The 19472-nt window shown below is 34.4% G+C and overlaps 1 protein-coding gene across 4 annotated transcripts in view; it reads right to left on the reverse strand.

Annotated features, from left to right (window-relative positions):
* Ythdc1 (YTH N6-methyladenosine RNA binding protein C1) overlaps positions 1–18257 on the reverse strand; it is a 30515-nt gene extending 12258 nt beyond the window's left edge. For 2 of the 4 annotated variants that reach the window (XM_026407776.2, XM_026407775.2), the window contains exons 1-9: positions 17883–18257; positions 10330–10431; positions 9683–10011; positions 9135–9561; positions 5547–5636; positions 5029–5082; positions 4307–4401; positions 2655–2763; positions 2455–2572 (exon numbers count right to left, since the gene is read on the reverse strand). In XM_026407776.2, coding sequence (XP_026263561.1) covers positions 2455–2572; positions 2655–2763; positions 4307–4401; positions 5029–5082; positions 5547–5636; positions 9135–9561; positions 9683–10011; positions 10330–10431; positions 17883–17910 — 1352 coding nt within the window. In that variant the 5' untranslated portion in view covers positions 17911–18257. The remainder of the gene's footprint in view (positions 1–2454; positions 2573–2654; positions 2764–4306; positions 4402–5028; positions 5083–5546; positions 5637–9134; positions 9562–9682; positions 10012–10329; positions 10432–17882) is intronic. The other 2 variants (XM_026407777.2, XM_077803171.1) reach the window with 1 other exon arrangement.
* Positions 18258–19472: the final 1215 nt, after the last annotated feature.

Consider the following 19472-nt stretch of genomic DNA (forward strand, 5'->3'; position numbering starts at 1 on the left):
TACCTACCAATTTAAAACAATTACAAGAAAAAAATAAATGAAAACCTACAGTCAACAAAATACAGGAAGGTTACAGATTATTACGCAATGAAATTCTCAATTATTAGCAACAAAATGCCCAAGATCCAAAGTAAAAGCATATGTCAACCCAGATGCATCATTTGGGGTCGAGATTCTTTGGTGGCATTGGCTCTAACTATATTCATTTTGCTCATTGTTTGGACAAATTAGTTTAAATCTCAGCCAGTTTATCAATGAAAACGGCAAAGCCTTATTTTGAGCTAAATCCAGGCAGCAACTTGAAGTCGGTCATTATTTATGCCTTTCTTATCTGGTCAGAAATTTATTCTGTGACTAGTACCTAAGCCATTAGGAATTTAACACATATCGGAGGTAGTGGTCCTCAGGACTACATTTTATAATCAGAGACTACTGATGCAAGTAGTCCCTGAACTACACCCCCCAAAAACTTGAGTTATGATTAAATCCACAAGGCACTTAAATAAAAGTCTAATGATTACCATAACTGAAAAGAAAGAATATTACTAGCAATCACTGTTATTAAAGCAAAGCACTGAGCATTCATACTCATGAAAGTTTAACTCTTTTATTTCTGAGATAATCAAATGTAATTCTCATTTTATATAGAAAACTTAACTTGGAACATTCAAGGTACTTATACCAAGGAAATATCAAGTGCCATCCAAAACTGTTAAGTATTCAAATTACACTTAACAGAACTTAAGATTAAAAAATTAAAACCAAAGTCTTATTTACAATGTCATTTCTTGACAAACCTATAATTTATTATTAAACAGTTAAGAGCCCAAAGCTTTTCTACCCAAAATTTTACATACAATATTACAATGAACTATTTGGGCCTATCTTTATGTTTTCTGTTGCCCTATGTGTTTCAAACTAGTAAAATAGCCAATAAGTTAAAGAAGAGGAATAAGAAAGATTAATTAGTTAATAAATGAAAAGCATCTTCGAAAACTAAGAAATAAATATTTCCTCAGCAATGAGAAAATAAAGGTTAATACAAGTAACATTCAAACAAAACCTGCTCCAATCTATCTAAAAATGAATAATCATTTTTGACTCTTTCCCCAAGAAAGCACTATCTCCAAATATTTTACAATATCACCAACATTTCCTTTGGCTTTATAATTTCTCTCACATACATACAAAAATAATAATAATAAAATATCTCTCTGCTAAAGAATCATCACTAACTCATTTCCCCTGAAAATTGTCACATACTTTAGGATTACAAATCTAATTTCTAACAAATTATATATATATAAAAACCCAGGGAGGCAGTGGAGTACAGGGATATTGGCAAGTCTCATTTTTTATTTGTTTTATCTTTCTATGTTGGTAAATGAACACTTTTTTCTATAATAATATTATATTTAAGAAATAAATCACAAACTTAACCTATTTCCTATTTATGAAAATTTAGATGACTTTAATATTTTTACATAGAAAATAAGATGGGATAAGTATTCTTTTGCATATAGCTTTTGGCTATTCAACAATCACCCTCACACTATTTCTATTCTATCATTACCCATGTATCTTCATCATTGTTCATTATACATAGCTGAGGATGGTCCATACTACTTTTCATCTCTATCCTTTGTTCTTCCTGTCTACCTCCCATACACATAGAAAGGTCCCTATCCAACTTCTACATTTCCCCCACTATTGTTTCCATGCTCATGCTGCTTTCCTGATATAAATAGCAATTTTTCCTCTTATTTCTTAATTATTCCACTGTGTTTAATATCCAGGACCCTAGGTCAACTTATAACAAAGAATTCATATAGTGCTTTGTAGATATTTAAAACCAATTTTACAGGTAATAAGATTTGTGAATGCCATGAAAAGCTGGATTACATAATTAGCTGTTTATGCGCAAAATAATGGTAAATAACTCAGTGTTCAAATAAGCCTGACTTTTTCTCATAAATAGTTAAGCCTTACTTAATCCTGTTTCAAAAATATTTATTTTAGTAATTAAAGACTAAACAAGACATGGAAAGTTCTATCCACAAAAACCACCAACTGATCATAACTAAATCAGTCATCTCCAAAATTATTAGCCAAGTCAGAGTAATTATTTTTCCCATTCCACAATGACATGTGCATTAAATTTACAAAAACATGCCAACAAACTAAGCAACTGAAACACACAAAACTCTTCAATAAATAAATCTTTGCATTCGATATTAGACAATAAAGGCAGGGAGGTAGTCAAGCAAGTTGTTTTTAATTTTTTTTAACACTTCTAAAATTCATGGATTCTTATCAATCTAGGAAAGACACACAAAAAAGGGGGTGGAGGAAGAATGAAAGATTAAATGAAATTACTATTGAATTTTAACATTCCCAACTGGTAGCCCATTCAAAACAATGGCAACTCTATGTACACTAAACGATAAAATTTACCTGCAAATCCAGTCAATTTTAAAGACACCTCCCAGCATCTTAGCACTCATTCCTGCTGGAAGTACCCAGTGTATAGGAGATCCTCCATGATGTGATTCTGAAGAAAGTCTTGCAAACCCTAAGGGAATCATATCACAAAATAATATGAAGATGCTAATACAATTAATGTTTCTTTATGTCCAAATTATTTTTATTCTTACCTTGAAACTTTCCACTTTCTCTGACAGAAAATATTAAAATAACACTCCTCGCAGATCTGAATGCAAGATTTAATTTTTTCTCATTTACAGGGAGCGTAGACCATACACCCTACAAAAACAATGTAAAGACCACAAATTAATAGTAAATCCAGTTAGTTACAAAAGAGCAAGGTTACTGATTTCAATTATGTTTTAAACTCAACACTATATTAAATAAAGAATTACTCACTAGCTGTCAAAATAATGTAGGAATAGATCATGAGAAACTCAGGAAAAATATGGATAAAACTACCAACTTTACAAAATCATTAAAGGAACTAGTAGATTTGGGGGGCAAATTTTATAGGCTGGGAGTCTATATAATAAAACGTCACACAAAATTACTTTAAAATCATAACCATTTACAATAGTAAAATACATGATACTTTAAGGTTAATCATAACTTGTATGTTTGTCTTTCTGAAATTATGTACCTAAACTAAATAATTTCAAATTATTATCAATAAAACCATATGATGAAATTCTGTCAAAATTCTCATATTTTTCAAGTTTTTCTACCTAAGTTCAAATTTTTATGTATCAAAAGACTGAAGCCTATATCTTTACATAGACCTAAAACAAACTGAATTCTGAAATATTTTAACCAATACTTCTTCATGAAAAATAAAAAGAGATAAAGGCAAGAGCTAATTCAGCTCACACAAACTACATTTTCTAACTCACACTAAGTGCTTAATTTACTTTACCTTAATTCCACTTACACTGAATAACAGAATACATTATTACTAGATGGAATATTTGGTGTACTTGCATGTGCTTGCAAAGTTTTACAGGTAACCCTGGACTTCTTTTAGAAACAGAATATTAATACTAATAAAAATTCAGTTAGAAATGTTTATAATGTTTTGATGATTAGCTGAACATCTTGTTACTCAATTTAAACCTTGAACTGCAAAACATTAAAATAGCTGGTATAACACAAAAATATATTTTTGATTTCTTTAAAAAGAAGATTAGGTTCACAATATCCTATAGGAACCAGGCATATCTGTTTGTGTAAAGTCTTGGGTGGGACTTTAAAGCTAACCCTTTTCTTCTAAATGCAAGTAATTAACTTCTAAGAAATAAAACAGGGGCTGGGGATGTGGCTCAAGCGGTAGCGCGCTCGCCTGGCATGCGTGCGGCCCGGGTTCGATCCTCCAGCACCACATACAAACAAAGATGATGTGTCCGCCAATAACTAATAAATAAATATTAAAAAAAAAAAAAAAGAAATAAAACAAATCTCCATAAAGGAATGTTTTCTTTATAAAGCTCAAGGTATATAACAAAAACATCTACAGAAAACAAAAACTATTAACTGAAGAAACTTTTACAAGTATTAGTACAACATATTAGCAACTGGATATAGAAATAAAAATAGTCCTTTAAGAGTATGAATTATACAGTCCTTCAACCTTGAATACTGTGCCTCCTCAAATCATTACCATTAGTTGCCTAACTAGCAATAAACCAGACCCCAGAGGCAAATGGGCTGTAGATCTTTAAAGCTTTAATGAAAATCACAGTATCTTATTACACTGGAGATAAGTCCACCTTTCAATTTAAAAATTTCAGAATTAGGACAGTTTAAGCAGAACTGATGACAATACCTTAGCTTTTGCAAGAGACACATTCTCATGGTTGTTACTCTTTATGAGGAAAAATCTTGCATCCTGAAGTACATATTTGAGTTTACTGGTTTGATCTGGGGGGAGGAGAGGAAGAAAAAAGAAATCCAAATTGATTACCCATAGATGATTATCATACAAAGTGATTTAAACTGTACTAAAATCAGACCTCCAGAACCCAGCTAAACTTTTAAAACTCAACAATCACCCACTCAATCTGAAAAGCTCAGCCACAATACATAATACAGCAAAGCTAAGAAAAGACAACCAGCACTGTGCAAGAAGGTAAACCTAATCTAGTGATGTTCCGATATATCAGATCAGTAATCATAGTATAAAAATAGCTATTAAGTTATGATGAAGTTTTTATAAACTTTTTTATCAAAGACTGATATTAATCCATTAAAGTTGTTAAATGTACATAGAAATAATAAAAAAAAAATACACACACCCACACACACACCCCCACACCATCTCAACATGTGTATCCAAAACTAAAATATCCTTAGTTGTTTGGTAATATGCAGGAACATGGAGCTTTCTATGGACATGAAAGATGGACCTTACTAGGTAAGATACTTTTTTCCTAACTCAATATATCGGAACATTACTACATTAAAAACAACTATTAATAGAGAACCAATAAGGCAAAATAATGACTTTATGAAGCATGCAATGAAAACAATTTCAAATTTAAATGATACCTTTTCGGACAGCACGAACGGAAGATGATAATTTCTCATGCTTCTTTTCTGAACCTGTATTTAGCCAAAGTACATTTGTTCAGATTGAGCTTTAATAGAGATAAGACAAAATTTCTACAGTCTTTGTCACATAAAATTCTCATTCAAGACAAATTATTCTTCCTGGCGCACCCACACACACAAAAAAAGTATTTCTCAATGTGTACGAGTGTTTTGTTTTTTTGGGTTGCTTGAAATTTTTTAAAAATATATTTGAACAGTTTCCCACTCAGAAAACTAGTCACTGAATCATCATCTTCCAAGGGAAAAAAAAAAGTGAAAATTCCACTTAAGCAGTAACATAACAGGATTAAAATAAGAAAAAGCTTAATTTCCTCTAGAATTATTACACTGAACATGCCAAAAATCAATACTAATAGACATCAACAAGTTCACACTAAACTACAGCCTCCACACACTTTCTAAAGCAGATTACATTAGAATGGTCAGATATAATCACAGAAGTAAAATAATATTACCTGCATATGACTCTGATGCAGAACTTCCACTTCTATCAAAAACAATTGGTGATATGCCTCTAGCTCTCTTTCTTTCCTTCTTTTTCTCATCTAAAAAAAAAATCCAAACAATAGTTTTTAAAATGTCACAATATAAAATGAAAACTAACACAGGTATTCAAACAAGAATGTTATCCTTATATATCTGGTTTTCACAAAGGTCTTACATAATCCCTTCTGTTGCCAATGCTCATTACATTTGTTTCTTCAATGCCATTCCTTCTAACAATTTTCTCCCTGGATTCCTTATTTTCTAATTTAATTTAAAATCATGCTTAAAATCTGTGAGGTTTAGGGTAGTGGGGACAGAACTCAGAGGCATTCATTCCACCACTGAACTACATACAAGCCCCGCCCTCTTTTTTTGAGACAAGGTCTTGCTAAATTCTCCAGGATGGACTTAAACTTGAGATCCTCTTTTCTTGGCCTCCCCAGTTGCTGGGACTACAGGATTATACCACTATCTGTTGGCTATACCTAAAAATCTTAATGAAAGTAATACAATCTATGTATTACTATAAGAAAAGCAAGAATCTTCAGAGGACAGAAAAAGTATGCATAACCCATCCTGTAAGAACAATTTCAAGCTTAATTTGGAACTTTATAAGACTTAAAATAGAAAGCTCTTATGTTTCTTGCCATTTAAACTATATAATAATAAGCTCCTTCATTCTTCAGTTGGGAGATAAGGGGTATGAAGAAAGAAAATGTACAAACAACTTTTATAAAAACAATGGGAAGCTGAAAAATAATTGTTGATCATCCATACAATATCCTACTATATAGTACCCCACAGTTAACTACTTCAAGCTTTAAATATATATTATCTCCTTTAATCCTAAGGGCAATCTCATGAGTTTCTCTCATTTATACATGAGGAAATCTCTGCTTACTTGACCAGGGTCCAATAGTTCCTGAGCAGCTAAACATTCAGACTCATGGTCTTTTGACTTGGGATTATAAGCCCTAAACTCTATTCTTACTGAGCAAATGCAAAAGATACCTTACTACTATAGTCATAGGTTTAGCTAGCTTAGGGACTTCTTTAAATGATTATATTTTCTCCTTGAATAGTCCCTTCCAAGACTCTAAGCATTAGGAATTAGTAAGTTTAAGGGTAATATTTCTTATTGACTTTTTAAAAAGAATGCCTTGTGGTCCCAAGTAAAAGAATTTCTTATTGATAACGAAGAACAAATATTGGAAACAGAAAATCCTGCCCAACTGTTTCTATACAATGTTAAATGTGGTAACAAATAAGAAATCTCCAAAGAACTTTCATCTTTTTTGCATCAGTAACTTAAGTGTATAGTCCTGTGTCTCAATTATTACTCTCAGATCAAAAGAACATTCATCTAACAATGCATTATCAACTACTGTGTAGTCTGTAAATTACTAATAATTCTGAGGAAATACAGATAAAGTAACTGGTGTCTAGAAATGTTACAGTAACTACAAGTAAACTATGATCCCTTGTATTTCATTAAAATCTGACATCTCCTAATCAAGGAGTTCCAAATCTATCCTTTATTTTGCTATAAAGAAAAACTAACTGCCTGCATATTTATGTAGTATCTAAAACAGGTTCAGCATAAGGGATTTTCTAATTAGAATTTTCCAATAATAAGGAAAACAAGAATTCCAGGGTTGCTAGGAATTGAGTACGGGGAGCTTTATGAGTCAGGTACATTTCCAGTCTTTTTTATTTTGAGATGGGGTCTCACTAAGTTACTGAAGATCTTGCTATGTTCTTGAGGCCAGCCTCAAAATTGTAAGCCTACTGCCTCAGCCACTCAAATTGCTAAGTAACAGGTATACCATGTTCAAGCCAGGTATCTTTTTTAACCGAATTTTAATAGCAATTCATTATAAAAATTATAGACTACCATTCAATTTTAAAAGTATTATCAAACACCTAATATACAATGGCTTATCTTGAAACTCATTTAAAATTCAAATTATTTCAGATCCTACCCATTTAAAAATAAGTTCACATTATCTGACTTAACCAGAATTCAAGACTAAGAAATAAATATTCCTAACAGAGATGGCAAAAAGAAATTTAGAAAATATTCTCAGCTATGCGAAGCGGTGCATGTCAAAGACTCCAAAAACTAAGGAAGTAGGATCCAAAGTTAGAGGCCACCCTTAGTAACTTAGGCAGAATCTGTCTCAAAATAAAAATAAAAGCCGCTGGTGATATATTTCAGTGGGAGATCCCCTAGGTTCAATCACTAGTACAAGCGTATGAGCAAGCAACAAGCAAGAAAAGGAAGAAAGAGAAAAATATTCTCTACTTCTGTGGGTGATGGAGAACACACACTTGCCACAATAGGCCATTCATTCATATTATTGATGTATTATTTTATTCCCTATCCATTATAAAATATAAAATATGCATATTCCATTAGTTTGCAAATGCATAATAGGAAGAAAGATTCTGGAAATTTTTACATCAAATCCAATTATTCATCTATTTGGTTAAACTAATTTTTAACCCTTTAAAAATAAGTCTAAACTCTAAAACCTAAAACTCAAATGAATAAAAGCTGAAAACACTTTTAGCTGTCCACCGGCTCTAATATTTGTACCTATCAAGAGCATAACTAACTAACAATGTACTATCAATGGCAAAATTCTACTATAATGAAACTAAATACATTTCTATTATATTCTAATTATTAGTACCTTTTGCTTATGTAGCAAATCTGATTACACCTGGCATAAGACAACCATTAGGCCAAAACTATACAGTGCCCAGGGGTCTACAAGTACTCTGACCTTTCTTTCTTACTGTACCCTCTAAATTTCCCTCAAAGAAAGGGTCCCCTCAGCTTAGTGACTGCAACTACCAACCAGACAACATTTCTGTCTCATGGATCAATTAGAAGTAGAGGAAGGATGATACAAAACAGCTTACCCAATCTTTTCACAAAAATTTTATATTCTTTTTTTTCCTCCATCATAAACCTTGACACCTCAGCCCTCTATAGCCCTGTCTCTGTCAACTCAGAGGTACAGAAATGGAAGATGAAGTTTGTGATCCCAAGGAAAAAAGAGGAAGAAATTGTTTGGTTTTGCTGCCGCATAATGGAAATCTAGGATCGATCTACCATGCAAATGTTGTAACACCTTGTGGGAGGCTTTCAAGTAAATATACTTCAAGTACATCAGTATTAAAACAAGTTGTTGTCAACTGTATTATTAATCCTAAGAACACTACATTGAAAGCTGAAATAATTCTTCCACATAAACAACTGGATTTGTGCTAATTTATAATAAAACCAGTTTGTAGCTAATTTATAATAAATCCAGTTTGTAGCTGAGAATACCTTTACTGATGATGCAAATCTTATTCAAAATTATTCACATATATTGCTAATACCCAATAATATACAATTAGCAACAATACAACAAAATCACAAAACTATCCTACTCATGTTCCCTATAACCTCAAAAATGCATCCTTTAATTTTAACACATTCAAGAACAAAACCAATCAGTTCCTTAAAAAAATTTTTTAAAAATTTTACATATAAAACAGTGTACCTGATCCATCTGTGCCTGAGCCAGATCTGACAGAACCATCTGTAAAGGAAACAGATTCAGAACCAGAGTCACTGGCCTCACTTCGAGTATCGTAATCATTTCCCTCTTCCTTCTGGTCTCTCTCATCCTGTTCATATTCTTCCTCTTCCTCCTCTTCTTCCTCCTCTTCCTCTTCTTCTTCTTCCTCCTCCTCCTCCTCTCCATCTTCATCCACCTCCTCATCTTCCTCCGCATCTTCTTCTACCTCTTCATCTTCCTCTACATCTTCTTCCACTCCTTCCTCTTCATTTTCAGTGTTATTGCCTTGCCCATCAGAAGAACCACTGCTGCCGGTCTCATGGTCGGAGCCATATTCTTCAGAGTTCACTTCTTCCTTAGAAGATTGGCTGGATCGGCTTGGACGTCTATCAACTTCAAGCCCAATTCTCTGATGTTTAAAGAAAAAGGGAATCAGCAGTCACATAACAGACAAAGTCAAGATGAATAAACAGTTCTAAAGCCTCAAAAAGAACTGCTTTCTGTTTTACAATTGCAATAATATTTACTACCTCAGAACCATCCGGTGTAGGAGATTTGCCTCTCCTTTCAGGATCTCTTTTCCGTAGACAAGTTTTTTCAGGTTGACTCTTGTAAGGTTCTCTGGAGGTACTGCTTGATAAACGAATTTTCCGGTCAGCATCTAGACGCTTGTTTCTTTCAGATCTTTGATATTCCTCATTTTTATACTCTGTAACTGACTTTCCTTTAGTACTAACTATTCTTTTGTTATTGCTAACAGATGAGCTTAGGGGTTTAGAAACCAATTGTCTTGAATGGACAGAAGGCTTTTGTCGTTTTGTGTCAGTAGATTCCATCCGGTCACTTTTTCTTTTTGACCCTATAAAATACAATTTTAAAAGACATAAAAGTATTCCATTAATTTCACCAAAGATTTACACACTCACAATGTCTTCTGAAATATTTTTACTCTAGAATTAATCTAAAAGAAAAGTAATTATTGAACTAAATTTGTACACTTAAAAAATATAAATTACTTATATGGAATAGGTTCTGTTATGTGGAACACAGTTTATGTGCTTTTATGAACTGAGAAAAGAAGTTATAAAAGCACCTTCAGCACCTTCATTTTCTTAAGAAATTTTATTTCCTCTACTTACACTGTTGCTTTGACAATAATAATAGAAATATCACATACCCTTTTTTTCATTTTTATCTTGTTCACTCTCTGGATTATAAAGTTCATCATCCTGTTCTGGTACTTCAGTTAAAATATCATCTAGAACATTAAGTTCTCCATCTGCAAATAAATTTTAAAATTAGGGAAAAATCATTATCATTAAGCATTTGAGTACTTAAGAACATAACCCTTAAAAGGAAATTTTATTTCAGATCAAGACACAAAATAAATTTCTATAGAAAGCAAAGTATATGTACTTAGTACAGAGCTCTAGTCTACAAAGTTAGGAATATACATATCTCATAAAGCATGAAAAAATGGTAAATACCAACTTGTTTAAGTAATCAAACTTGGCATTACTAGTAATGGGACAAATCAACATCATGAACCTTCTGGTATAATGCTCTAAGAATAAGAAAAACTTCTATGATATTCCTATACAAAATACAATATCTTAACCATAGGAGGAAGCATCAAAATAAAAGGGCATCTAGGGTTGGGGGTGTGGCTCAGTGGTACAGTACTTGCCTAGCACATGTAAGGCATTGGATTTGATACTCAGTACCACATAATAAATAAATAAAGGTATAGTGTCCATCTACAACTAAAAATTTTTAAAAAGGACATTCAAATACATTTACAGAGATTAAGAGACATAATTGAACACAGTCCATAATCTGAAAGTAACTGGAAAATCTCATGAAATCTAAACAGTTTGTAGATTAGATAATCAATGTTAATTTTGTGATTTTGATAATACTATAATTAAGAAAATTTTTAATTTCAGGAAATATACTCAAGGAAAAAGTTGTACCTGTGTGCATATATTCACAAATATACACGGAGAAAATGAGAGAGATGGAGGAAGACAGAAAGAATGAGATAAACACAAATGAGATAATGACCTTTACAGAATGTGATTGAAGCTTATAAAAAATTTCTTTGTCATATTCCTATAGCTATTCTATTTATCTGAAATTATATCCAATTAAAAAAGCTAAAAAAACCTACTAATGCACTAAACAATCAAATAAATTTAGATCCTGCTGGTATATAGACTATAAAAGTACCATTTGTTCAGAAAAAGCAACTGTAACTACATTGACACAGTCAATGATCACAAAAACGTGGAACTCAGTTTTGTCTCCCTACCCCATAATGCAGGACTAAAATCAATATTAAAAATATATATAAGTGCCACCTTCAATTGATTTTTTAAATATAATGCACTAAAGATAATGGTAAATGTTTTAACATTAAGCAGTGGCAAAATGATGTATAAAGTTATGAAACTCATAAGACAAAATAAGTATATTTTATGGCTATAGCCAAAAAGCAAAGTCCATTCAAAGTCAAGTTTATTAGCTTGGACTCTATAGTCAAGTTAAATGGTTTTCAAATTTCCCCAAAGGGGAAATAAACAGTGACTGAAGATACCTCAAAAATTAATACAGGCAATAAGAAGAAAAACAAGGTTACACAGAAAATGCAAATGGTAAGTTTCTATTTAAGAAAGATATTTGAAAATTACTATGTTTAGAATGGCATAACACATAATTTTGGGGGAGGTATAAATACTAATCTGTACTTCACCGTTTTCTTAAAATGTATATTTTATGAGTTGTATTTCTGTTCAATTTTTTTTTAAATGCAATTGAAAATCAAGATAAGCCCAACAAAAAGGCTTTTCTCATCTGATTTGTATTATACTAAAAAAAAAAAAAAAATTCAAGATCTGAATGGTGGCAAGTACCATTTTTAAGCTTTATCTGGTAAAAATAAAAACACATTAAATAGTTTGATAGCAGCAAAACAAATTTTGCAAATGTTCAATAATTATTGGTTCACAGTTCTATCAGTAAAGAAAGTAGAATCAACAAGTCTTGACAGAATCAAATACATTTGTAAAAGACAAAAAGAAAAACTGAAAAACTATCAAAAACAAATAATACAGTGATACACACATCTTTTCATGGAGTCATTGATTTCAATTAGAAATATCAACCCAAAAGCCTGAACATTCACATGAAATTATATATTATGTGCTAAATAAAGAAAAATTATGGTAAATTTCAGCAGCATGCCTAAATCATTGTTATCCTTTAAAAAAGAGTATATTGCTCAAAAAAGTTTAAACATTCAAATTCAGATACTGATTATAGTTGTAGAAAGCAACTACAGACTTTTTCAATATAACGAATATAAACCAATGTTTACTTAATAAAATATCTTGTCACTTGAACATTTTAGCACTTTCACACATATCACATAGACATCATATGAAGCAATTAAGAACTGTTTATCATTCATTACTTTGCAGATAAAGAAAGAGCGCAGAGGTTCAAGTTGACCAAATTCAGTTGTTTAGTACAGATGGATGCAAGTTCAGGCTTCCAAAACCTATAGTCATTTATGAAGGAACATTAAACACACTTTTAAGAAACATATAAAGGGCACCACACAAATGCAAACATCAAAAGGTAGTATGCACCAGATTAATTTCAAATTAGAACATCAGAATGTTCTAACATCAGTATTTCCTACATTGTAACAGTTATGTTTTAATTTACTTAATACTAAAAAAATACTAAAAACTCATCAGTAGCATCCACACTCAATGGTGTACATAGTTTTATCCATGTTATTTTTAGATTAATAAACCTGTGTGGTTTTATCACAAATTTGCAAACTAAATCTTGAACAAATTTGGCCCATGACTTGTGTTTATGTATGTCCTGCAAGTAGAAAGCATGTATTTAAGGTGTCTTTGAATTTCCTGAGCCATTTTTTCAACCAGATTCTAACAAACCCTGTCCCTCTTGATTATATAATGATCAGGCTACATGATACATAAGTCCTGGTCCAGAAGACAAAACCAAATCCTCTTTCTTTGATAAAATAAGTACATGCATGCCCTAATTATCTACGGCTGCATAAGATATCACCCCAAAACTTGGTGGGTGAAAACAGTAACAATCATTTTTCATTACTCGCGGTTTTGGAGATTAACTAGGGTTCTCTCATGTGGTTGTGTCAGATGACTGGGGATAGAAGACTTGCTCATTCACATGTCTGGCTAGGGTCTAGGCTGGGATGACTAAAAATAGGTAGAGCATCTTAGACATTTCTCTCCAATGACAACTCTCTATTATGGAAGTTTTAGGGTAGGGTTATTTCTTACATGGTGATTTAGGAATCTAAATGTCTATGTTCTAACACAGAAAAGACCAGGCAGATCCCAACACTCAGAATAGTATTTTATTCACAGAGGTAATTATAAAAAAGCCTATTAGGTTCAAAGATAGGGGGTTTACACATCCTTTATTATTGGCAGGAGTGTCCATCTTCATAGACTAAGGTACAACATCCCTGTTAGAATATTATGGAACCATCATCACATATGTGGTCCACTGTTGATTGAAATGTTATTTTAGGGCCAATGACTGTACTTTGTAAAAGTGGAAGAAGGCTAAAGCAGACAATTCTATTCCAGTGGATCTGCTGCACTAACAGAATGCAATCACTATTGTCATATTTCCAAATTTTTCAATTGAAACACCCAGTTCAGATTTTATTTGGAATTACCTGACTTTTAAATAATGTCTCAGCCAGGTGAGGTGGTACAAGCCACCTCATAGTCCCAGCAACTTAGGAAGCTGAAACAGAGCACCTAAAGTTTGAGACCAGTCTAAGCCCTGCCTTGAAAATAAGACTGGGGTTGTAGCTCAGAGGTAAAGTTCTTTTTGGGTCAATCCCCAGTAGCGCAATAAAGAAAGTAACTAAATTAAAATGTTTCAATTTTTTAAAAAAGTAGACTGCTAGCTTTAATCTTTACTTTCACAGTATTTTATGCTTATGCGCTGCATTATGTTTACTGATAACAAGCTAGCAGAATCTTGGTTAATTTCACCAACTATTGGCAAACAGTTTGAGATGAAGATACTGATTTCCAAGTACAGGAGGTAAAACAAGGAAATAAAAAGAACAAAACCCATTATTTTTAGAGTTTATTAAGACTAAAAAGATACTAAAAGGCTTTTCTGTTGCTTAATTGTGGGATTTTTGTTTTAGGAAAACATGTGAACTGCTTTTCAAAGTAGTGTAGCCTTTAAGGCTATAAAATCTCATAACTCTGAATTCATATTTAATTCATTCTCCATTATACCAGAAATTTAGTTTAATTTTGAAATTCCTGGCCCAAGAAAGTCACAAATCTTAACTTCAAGTGTAGAAAATTAACCTTTATCTGGAACAAAGTCATTTTTCTAATCACTGAAGCTTGTGGGTCTCACAAGATACGGGGTGGGGGAGACTATTTCAAGGTCTAGCATTAGATAGACCAAGATTTAATATTCAAATAAAAAAAAAAAGAGGTTAAATATATTACACAAACCAAAGTACATTATTTTTGTTGTTGTTGTTTATTTCAATTCACTTACTTAGTTGCAGGGTCTGGCAATGGGGCAAGATTTCCTGGAACATTCCCTTGTATTATCTTGCAAAGTACATTTTACATTGGTTTCTCAGCTACTTGGGTACTAGGGATTGAACTTGGGGTACTTGACCATTGAGCCACATCCCCAGCCCTATTTTGTATTTTATTTAGAGAGAGGGTCTCACTGAGTTGCTTAGTACCTCATAGGTGCTGAGGCTAGCTTTGAACTCAAGATCCTCCTGTCTCAGCCTCCCAAGCGGCTGGGATTACAGGCACCGCTGAGAATGAAGTCCAAACTTGGATCTCCATCCCAATTCAAATTTCTAACTTCCAAAAAGGGTCAACTGAAGTTACTGGATAGACAATTGTATTTTAAGGATTTAAACAGTGATGGCCAGGTATGTATATATGTGTGTATAACAACATACTTTCATGTGCTTTCCTGTTTTTGTCTGTAACAAACCTCAACTTTGGGCTTTATATTTCACACATCATATAACTAGTCATTTCTTTTTCCTTTGTGATACTGAGGATTGAACCCATGGGTGCTCTAACACTCACCCACATCCTTAGCCCTCCCCATTTTTTTTTTAAGTTTTAGTTTGAGATTGGGTCTGCCTCTAAGCTGCCCAGCCTGGCCTTGAACTTGAAATCCTCCTGCCTCAGCTTCAAGGCACAATCACTGCATCAAAGATTCAGGGTAAACATGAGAAACATACTTCCTGCCCTCTTGAAGCTTCCACTCTGGTAATGTGGAATGCAAGTTACTTTAGAAAGTGGAAGGACATATACATTTTGGATTAATTTTTTAAAAATGTTCTCTATAGAGAACTCTAAAGTATATGCAATAAAATTTATACAGATGTTTATGGTGACAGAAAAGATGTGTATTTCCTCATTAAAGAAAAATGTATTTACTGTTAATTAACATCAACATGGCAACATCTTTCAAATCCACTTTTTTAACAAATAATCACCACAGGAATCACAGGGAGCTGACAATCTGTCCGGTTATACAGGATTCAGCTTCTAGGTATGAGTATCATAGAAGCACTATAGAAATTAATGTGTTTATAACATAGCTCATACACAAAGCTCAATAATTCAAGAACTCCATGACAGTCTAACTGCTCTGTAAATAAAATATAGTTAGTGCAAATTTCTGCAACTTACACTCATTTTTTTTAAATCAAATTTTAAACCATTTGAGGAATCATTTAAGAAGGGACTTAAGGTTTGCAGTGTTACTACGATTCTTAGGGAGTTAATCTTTTACAAATTTTCTAATGTTTTGTATAACTCATGATACTAAAGTACTTATGTTCCCACTTTTCATTGTTTAAGAGACAGATGAGTCAAATACTGATCCTTTATCTATAATCATGGGTGTGACAATGATCAAGTGATGCATGTTGTAGATCAGAACTCTTTAGAAATTAAATAAATGTCACTTCCAGTAGGTATGTGCTATTTTCTGTGTTGCCCAGAAATAATATTTGTTATAAACTAAAAAATATAAGCACTTATATCAGAATTTTAAAGAATTCAGTTATGGAAATTAAGTTTAAAAAAAAAAAGAAACTTGATAACTAATACAAGGCAAAACCCTTTCCAAAAGGTGGAAAGTCATCATAGGTAGCACTGATAGGTTTCATTACTATCTCTCAGTAATAAACTTCATGTATTTAAACTGCACCATCATCACTAAATCTATTTGTAAAATAAATCCTTTAAGCCAGTATCATTTTTCTTCTTCAATGTGCATTATTGTCTGCACTATGACTTCAAGCATCTTCAATTACTCATTTTTGTGTTTGGTTAATCTGGTCTACCACAACCACCAAACCTTCCATACATATAGTTCATAAATTACACCCTGGCCATCCAATGTTGAATGAATTCTTGTTGCTTAAGATCTTCTCACTTTACTATTAAAAATAGGTTTCCTTTACTCACCCCATACCCTCCCCCCCCCATGTTTACATTATTCTGAATTTCTCAAGAAAGTGGGAACTTTCGGGAGTTTCAAGGTGTGGGGGGGGAATCAAATTGCTATAATCTAATTAATGAAATTATTTAGGACAAGGGCATTATCTTAAACATCATCCATTCCCCAAGCTTACTCTTCTTATCCAAGAACAATTCACTGAAAACAAAGACTCTCCTGAGCCAGCAACCAGAAAATTTTAGGAGGATCATAGGCTTAATGCAAGCTGATTCTAGAATCCACTTAAAAGATACCCAGCCCAAATGAGCTAGCCATATAGAAGAGACCTGAGAGATACAGTGCAGATACTCTGCAATGTTTTCATCAACTAGAACTATTGCAAGGCTATCATGATAATCTATGGGTTGAAAATGATCTTCAGGCAGTATCCAATCTAGACCACTCTGAAGACGACATTCACTGGTTCTTCCCTCCAACTCTCCATAACTTGTAACTTGCAAATAATTTGTTCCCGGTTGTACCCTCCCTGTGGGAGCTACGCACGTTCTAGCAGAATGGTTGCCAGGATGCCTTTTTTTTTTTTTTTTTGGAAAGGCTTACGAAGTCGCATAGTTATATTTTCAAGCATCATGCTTTCAAAAATAATAACTCTAGGAACAAAACGGGATTATCCTTGCCACTTCTCCTATTTAACAGTAACAGTCTTTAGTTATTTGTAGCTATTTCTCGAGAATAATACACCTGTACCACTTAAACACATTCATTTAACTAGACTACCAAAGTTGATTGTGGCATTAAGGGTTCTTGAAATTTGGCCTAACAAAAAGGTTATTCAGAAAATACGCATTACATCCGCATCACCCTACCAGGAAATAAGCCCAGGGGCCTGCAACTCTGAACAAGCCCTTGCTCAGCCACTCCCAACACAGCTAAAAGGAAAGTCAGGAGTGGAATCTGGATCAAAGAAAAATCCTGTGCGAAAAGAAGTGTTAGGCCATATGGAGACGGAGGACGAAAGGACAGGCCTGGTTCTCCGCCAATGAGTCCAAGTGTGTCGGTGGGGGGCGCGGGGGTGACCAGCTCTGCGCCAGACCGGCTAAACTCCCCACCCCCGCCAGGCGGCCACGACCACCGCTCCAGCACCGCACTCCCGACCCCGCCTCCGCCCGTCACCTTTCCCGCACTAACCTTTCTCCTCCCGGCTGTCGGCCGCCATTGCTCCCCTCCGGCTTCCGCTGCTGCCGCCGCCGCTACCGCCACCGCCGCCGGGACGCGACTCACGCGGGCGCCGCAGCCGCGGCAGCAGTCGCACGCGCCCGTCCGTCAGTCCGTCCAACGAGCTGCGTGCTTCGCACTTGGCCGCTACCACTCACCCTCCTCGACTCACCCTTTCTTCCCTCTTCTTTCCGTTCTCCCTTATCCCCTTCCCTTTTTCCAGCCTCCGACGGCCTAGGCCCAGCTTTCCCGTTGAGGCTCAGATACGGGCGGGGTAAGGGGGAGGGAAGAGAAACAGATGGCGACGGCGGGCGGCGCTAAAATGGAGCCTGCTTCCTGCGTGAAACAATCCCGCTCCCGAAATGCCCTGCGCTGTTTACGCTCCGTTCCTCTTTGGAAACGTCACAGTGCGGACAGGGGCGAAGAGGCAGGACGATAAGGGAGCGTGGCGTAGCGTCAGCACGTCGCCCCGCCTACCGCAGCCCGGCTGTCCCCGAACCAGTCTTATTTCTAGTAATTTTAGACGCAGGTTTTATATGGGCAGGGTGTTGTGCTGCGTACCCCTTAGTGGTGCAGATTTCCCACCCGAAACTCTTAGTGGAGGCCCTGGTAGGCCTTGAAAGATTAGGTGAGAAGAGACTGAATCAAAAACAATGTCGTATGATGCTCTCATTCAGTTAACTATTTAATTTTTATTTATTCCCAAATATTGATCTCACGCGGGTGCCGTGAGAAAATATATATACATCGTTTTTGTTTTAATAATCTGTCCCTTGCCCTTATGGAAATCTAGTTTACAATCTAGTTAGAGACAAGGTATAAGTAAACAAATTTAAAATCGTGAATTCTATGAAAGAAACAGATTAATATAGTAAGAGTAGAACCATATTTCAGGGTTATCCAGCAACTCCTTGATGAAGAGAAGTGTCTATTGAAGCATTATAGCTAATACACGGTCAGAGCAATACATTAACAACTAGGACATCACCATTTACAAACATTAATGAAATAAACTGATTAATGCGTTTGGGGGGAGGTACTAGGAATTTATCACTGGGGCACTCTGATACTGAGTTTCATCCCTACTCCTTTTTATTTATTTTTTTTTTTATTTTGGGCAGGGTCTCTCACTAAGATGCCGAGACTGGTCTACTACCTGGGATTCACCTACCTCAAACTCCTGAGTCCCTGGGATTAAAGACATATTCACTGTGCCAGCTGCTAATTAATAGAACAGTCAGTCAGATGCTATGTTCCTCCTGATAGAAATACATACACTATATACAAAGTATTCTTTCCAAAAAAGTAAACCTGGATGTCATAAAGTCTGTGGATTCAGCTTGACATGATTGCAGCCATCGTGAGTCGTAACAACTATTTTCAACCACTCAGTAACCCTAGTTGGTTTCCTCTGTTTAGTTTCCTAGCACACTATAAATAGACAAAACCATTGAAGTAGAATGTAGAGCTTTTGTGATCATACCCTAGCCCCAGGAATGTACCTGATACTAGCTTGAAATTTGGCCTAACAAAAAGGTTGTTCGGAAAATACGCATTACATCT

Source organism: Urocitellus parryii, chromosome 10, assembly GCF_045843805.1.
Source record: "Urocitellus parryii isolate mUroPar1 chromosome 10, mUroPar1.hap1, whole genome shotgun sequence".
Taxonomy (NCBI): Eukaryota; Metazoa; Chordata; class Mammalia; order Rodentia; family Sciuridae; genus Urocitellus; species Urocitellus parryii.